The sequence below is a fragment of the Balearica regulorum genome, chromosome 6, assembly GCF_011004875.1.
Source record: "Balearica regulorum gibbericeps isolate bBalReg1 chromosome 6, bBalReg1.pri, whole genome shotgun sequence".
NCBI lineage: Eukaryota > Metazoa > Chordata > Aves > Gruiformes > Gruidae > Balearica > Balearica regulorum.
Genome location: NC_046189.1, coordinates 32836459 through 32842433, shown reverse-complemented (window position 1 = coordinate 32842433; position 5975 = coordinate 32836459). Strand labels below are relative to the sequence as shown.

General features: G+C 59.0%; 1 protein-coding gene across 1 annotated transcript; it reads right to left on the bottom strand.

Annotated features, from left to right (window-relative positions):
• Positions 1-3069: 3069 nt before the first annotated feature.
• Positions 3070-5388, bottom strand: C1QL2 (complement C1q like 2). The gene is made up of 3 exons (XM_075755771.1): positions 5318-5388; positions 4206-4965; positions 3070-3858 (listed from the first exon to the last, which is right to left on the bottom strand). The coding sequence occupies exons 2-3, from the start codon at positions 4842-4844 to the stop codon at positions 3679-3681; spliced, it is 819 nt and encodes a 272-aa protein (XP_075611886.1). The 5' UTR covers positions 4845-4965; positions 5318-5388; the 3' UTR covers positions 3070-3678.
• Between the last annotated feature and the right edge of the window lie 587 nt (positions 5389-5975).

The following is a 5975-nucleotide window of genomic DNA, read 5'->3' as shown; positions in this document are numbered from 1 at the left end:
AAGCCAAAGCCGGATTTCCTCGCCCATCTCCCTAGAGACTTGCCAGGTGAAGGTTAAAACAAGCCAGTGAAGGTTAGAAGAAAACAAGTGCCCAGCCACGAGCCCTCTGGCTTGCAGGAGAGCAGAGTAACCTGAACACCTTCCTCCAAGGAATGGCTGCAGACGAGGGGTGGCTGGCAGCCCTTTCAGGGGTCTCAGCAGCATCCCCATTCCCATTCCATGGTGGTTTGTGTGCTTGGATGTCTCCCTGCCTCCCTCTTTTTCCAGGGATCCCTTCCACAGCTGGTGCTGCCCATGTACGGTACAAGGGTCAAGGACTCACACCAGTAGCACAAAGATCAGGGATTTGTTGCTGCAATGTCTAAGTTGTATTGACAGCATGAACACCTGTCTATTTTTTTTTTATCTTAACCTTTTTTATTATTTTAACTTGAGCGTGCAGCTGGGCACAAAATAGAAGTACCTTTTCTCTAAAACTCTGACCTTCCACTTCTTCTTCTTGCATCACATCCAATCACCTCACAATTTTTAAAAGCATTTTCTTTACTCATCAAGTAAAATAACACCTCTGAGGGGCCAGACCTCCAGAGCAGACGCTGGCTAATGGTTGTTTGAGATGCCAGTATCATTTGGGAAAGCCAGTCCCAGGGAAAGCTGAAGCCAGCCTCTGAGTACACATTAATTCTCCTCCTCCAACCCAAACCAGGCAACCAGGGTATCCCTGCCACAAACAGCCCCTCCTTGTCCCACGAAACGTACAGAACCCATGCACCACATGTAAGGCAAGGAGGACCCAGCCAAAGCCCAGCGGGTTAGGAGCACACCGCAGCTGCTTGCTGGGCCGCACGTGACCCTGCTGTCACCCACAGCCATTGCAGCACAGCGACTGTCATCCCCATCCCCAACGCTGCCTCTGCTTTTCTGGGCAGCTGCACCACCAAGCACTAAAGTTTTTCATCTCCCGATTGCTTTTCCCTGTGTTACTTCAGAAAAAAAACAACCCACACACTGAGCTACTACCACGATGACTGGGGTGGAAGAGCCTGTCCAAGCACCACTGCTGCAGACGCTGGGTGAGAGCCACCAACTCCCCCCCACTCCCCGAGGCAATCTTGGAGGTCCCTGCGACGAGGAGAGGAAACAAAAAAGGCTGCGAGCAGCCGAGGGAGACGTTCATTCTATCGATTGTGTAAACTGTCAGTGGAGTGGCAACGAGCATTTTTTTTGTTTCTATCCCGGGGAATAATCCAGCCTGATAATTAGTACATAAGAGATAAGTGGAAAATGAGACATCTAGCGAGGGTGGTTCAAGCCTCCTCATGACATTGATAATGTGCAGATACATAGATCACTGTCGGGGCAAACCGCCACTGCGAGCCTGTGTCTTCCCATTGCCTCATCAATCCATCATCCGCTTAGCTACTGACACCTTGGCAGGCACACACCACCAGCCCTGCATTTGAATTGCGAGGAGCAGGCTCCACCAGGGAATACAGATTTAAAAATCTAAGATTCAAATTTGTTTAAGTATTGTGAACAGCAATTCCCTTGCAAGGCATCTTCATTGCCCTTTTGCCAAGGGGGAACAGTTGGGTCTTTGTTAGAAGTACAAATTGCTTCTTAATGCAAAGGATAAAGCAGAGCTCAGGCACCTCCTTAGAATTCCTCCTGGCTCCTGCTAATGCTGCTGCATGTCAATTTTAATTTTTTGAAATTTAAACCGAGGACTTTGTGTCTAAGCTCCATTTCATCGGAGGGGAGGGGAGGCATAGTCAAAAAGGATTACGGATCCAGGGGGAATTGAGGATCCATAGCAATTATACTTCATTTGGGTCTCAGACACCGGTTTTAATCATATTCTAAATAGTACAAATCGACAAGACATTAGAGATTGATAAGTGTCTAACACATGTACCTGGTTATGAACTCTGCTTCCCTCAGCCGGGGGATGTTTGAGGACAGGATGAAGGGAGGAACTGCTTTCTCTCTGACCCCTTCTTTCAGCCAACAAGAAGCCAATACCCACCAGGGATGACGTAGGAGACAGAAGAGACTGTAAGAACTTGGTCATAACTAGGCTACCCCAAAGTGGGGCTGGAAGAAGTTCACCCCGGCTGTGGCTCCCTTTCCTCCTGCAAAGTCAGGGCAGGGGCGAAGCTCCAGCCTCGGCAAAGCAGTTGCAGTCCGGCTCCTGTCTCTCGTACCTGTGAAACTGCACTAACGCTGCAAAGGGCAGGAAGCTGATAGGGAGGTAAGACTTTCAGGAGGGAAAAATGAAATGACAAGACAATAAAATGAAAGTAAGAGCTTTTGTAAATCTTTTAGCTCCTTTTTAGCTTCAGCAAAGCAACCCCAATTTAGCCAAACTGAGGAGGTTACCTACTGGAGTGATGATAACAGATGCACCCTCCACCAAAGGCTCAGAACCGCACGCGCTAGTTACACACCCCTGCGCTTTTAAAAGGACACAGAGTGGCTGGGATTTACCGAGGACCAGCAGGAGAAAACCTTTCCAAATGATCTGAATCTGTCAGTCTTCAGTGAGCTTTCTCTCCCAGCCCATCCTGGGGATTGTACAGGCTCACGGACGGTCAGGTGTGGTTTCCAACCCATACACACACTGCACAGCGCAAGGCTTTAAAGAAACTCTCTCCCCCGCTGCCTTCTTACGTTTGTCAAGCGTGTTATAGAAACATGGCTTTCCATAATCGCTGATTAAACTGCTTTTCTTGTACTTCACTAACCTCTGGATCAGGCTCAGACCCAGTAAATCTGTTGAGGAGATCCACTCCGCACCCCCACTTTCACCTCTCGATGACTGTGTGCCGCTTTTTTACAAAACTTTTTTTCCTCTCCCTCTGCTTCTTCCCAGCCCCCTTGACCCATAAGCAAGACCCAGCCGAGGTGCCCCACGCTAACTGTAAATGTTGCTGCAAACCGAAAGGACTGAAGTGACCCCTTCCCTTTACCTCCCACCCTCCCGTGGCACCACCACAGCGCTCCTTTGCAGCACTGGAAGAGACAGACAGCAAGAAGGCATTGTCTAAAAACATAATTTAATGTGATGTTTTGGTGAGTGTGGTCAACGACTGAATTCTTTTGCAGACAGGAACAGTTTGACGTTAATGACACCATCATTCACACGAGCATTGCATTGCACAGAAAAGAAGAGTTTACACTTGACCCCATACAAACAAAGCAGCAGAGGAAAAACCAGTTATGGTCCAGTCCCACTTCGTGAATAGTCAATCTGAAAATTCATCATCATAATTAATATTCATTGACCAAAAAAAAGTGACCGGTTCAAATTCCGTGTGCGGCACAGTCCAAACTCAGGGCTCTCTTACACGCCCCGGGAACCACTGGAGAGTTTCAAGCTGCGGAGTTCCTCGTGTGACACACAAAACACCGAGGCTGACAAAGGGAGAGGGGGGGTTTCAGAGCAAATGGGGAAGAGTAAGGAAGGGGATTGCTTTGTTTTGCTTCTATTTCGTTTCCACAGGGGTAAAAAAAAAAAAACACCAAACCAAAAACCCATACAAACTGATAATGAAGCTAAAGTGACCTGTGGAGACAGTGGAGACCAGCAGGAACAGCGGCACGATGGGGTACAGAAACGCCAACCAGCCCCGCACGCATCGGTGGCCGGGCCAGTTGTGTCACGTCACCTGTTTTGTGTTAATCGGGGTATAAAAGAAAGCCAGAGAAAGTGCTGTACTTATTGTTGTTGCCTCCGTGTGCTTTGCCTCCGTCCAGCTTAACGTACACCTCGTCGCCGGAGTCCAGATGCAGCACCACGCTGTTGCTGGCGTAGTCGTAGTTCTGGTCCGCGTCTTGGGCGATGGCACTGGCCCGCACCTGCCAACACAGCCGCGGGGTACATCAGCTCCCCGAGCCCCAATTCCCCAGCCCCCCCCCCCCCCCCAGCGCCCCGAGCCCCTCTTCCCCAGCCCCTCCACTGCCCCCGCGCCCTGCTTCCCGCCCTCCCGCCCCCCTCCTCGCTTCTCCTTCCCCCCAGCCCGGCAGGAAAGTTTGCAAGCCGGGAGTTTGGAGTTTGTCACGGCTCTAAAGCTGCTCCCCGCCGTGCACGCCCGCCCCGACGGCGGGGAGGATGCTCCCGCTGCCTCTTTCCCCGGGCGGTGCCGGGGCCGGGAGCGGGGGGACCCGGGGAGGGGAGGACGAGCGGGGGAGCGGCGGGGACCCACCTGCCCGTTCTTGCAGAGGTCGGCCCACATGCTGGTGCCGTCGCCGCCGCGCATGAGGATGTGGTAGGTGAAGAAGTAGATGCCGCGCACCTGGCAGGTGAACTTGCCGCTGGCCGGGTCGTAGTGGTTGCCCAGGTTGGTCACCACGTCGTCGAACTTGAGGACCTCGTAGCCTTCGTGGGGGCTCTTGAGCCCCACGTAGAAGGCGATGCGCGGCCCGCTGAAGGCAGCGCTCAGCCCGCCCGCCGCCTCGCCGCCCGCCGCCGCTCCGCCGCCGCTCCCGCCGCCGCCCGCGCCCGCCAGCGCCAGCCCGGGCAGCCCCGGCTTCCCCGCATCGCCCCGCTCCCCCGGCGGGCCCCGCGGACCCGGCGGACCCGGCTCTCCGGGGGGTCCGCGGGGGCCCGGCTTGCCCGGCCGGCCCGGCTCCCCCTTGGGTCCCTGGACGAAGGGCGGCGGGGGGTTGGCGCCCAGGTCCTGCAGGGCCTCCACGGCGGCGGTGCTGCCGGGGCCGGGCGGCCGCCCGCCGCTGTACGGGTCGCAGATCATGCGGCAGGTGCCCATCATCTCGTAGTGGGCGCCGCTCTCGGCGGGCGCCTGCAGCAGCAGCAGGGGCACGGCGACGAGCAGGGCGACGGTCATGGCCAGGGCGAGCCCGGCGGCGGCCAGTAGCCGCCTCCTCCGCTGCCAGAGCCGGGCGGCGATGGCGAGCAGGTCCTCCTTGCCGTGCGAGGCAATGGTGGCGCGGGGGGCCGGCCGCTCCCTGCGGGGGACGGCAAGAAAAGGCGGTGAGCCCCCCGCCGCCGGCGCCTCCCCGCCCGGCCCCCGCCTCAGCCCGCCCGCCTGCCGGCCGCTCGCCCCGCCATGCCGTCGCCGAGAGCAGCAGCCGCCGCTGCCGCCGCCCCGCTCCGCTCCGAGGGGACGCGGCGCCCCGTCCGCCCGGCGGGGCTGGGCCGGTGCGGGGGCGTCGCCGCGCCGAACGGGCGCCCGGCTCTGTCCCTCGCCCCCGCGGCGGGGGGGGGGGGGGACACGGACGGGGACGGGCTCGACCGCTCCCGTCACCGCCCCGACGTGGGGGGGCGCGGAGCCGAGCGGGGCGGGGCGGGCGGACCCACCTGCGGCGCTGGGCGCGGGGGGCCGGGGCGGAGCCTCCTGGGGGGCCTCGGGGCTCCGCCGCCGCTGCGGCCCTCGCTGTGCCCGTCTGCCGCCACCGGCCCGCCCGCCCGCTGCAAGGAGCGCCGGCGGCGGTGCGGCCCCCCGGGCGGGGCGGGCGGAGGGGAGGGGAGAGGCGGCGGGGCGTCCCGCACACTGTCGGGGTTTCCGGCCCCCCGACGGCTGGTACTGGTGTGGGGGGGACCCCCCCCGCCCCACCGGCACCGGCAGAGTCCCTGCGGGTACCGCCCAAACTGCGCCCCACAGAAACCGGGACGGTCGGGGACGCATCGCATTCACCTGCCGCCCGAAACTTCTTCCTCCCTCCATCCCTCCATCCCTCCGTCCCTTCGTCCCTCCGTCCCTCCCTGCCCGCGGCCGGACGGCCCCTGCGCGACTGCCCGGGCCGCGGCCGGAGCCCCCGTTCCTGCCGGGGTGAGCTCCCTGCCGCCGAGCCGCACCGCCTTCTGCGGGAGGGGAAAGCTCCGTGCAGGCAGCGATTTACCCCGGCGTGTCCCCCTTGGCTCCCTCAGCCTGCTCCCGTCCAGCCTCGGCGGCCGAAAGACAACATCGCGGCAGGATCCTGCCCCGCAAGACATCCAAGTGTAATTAAAGTTCGTT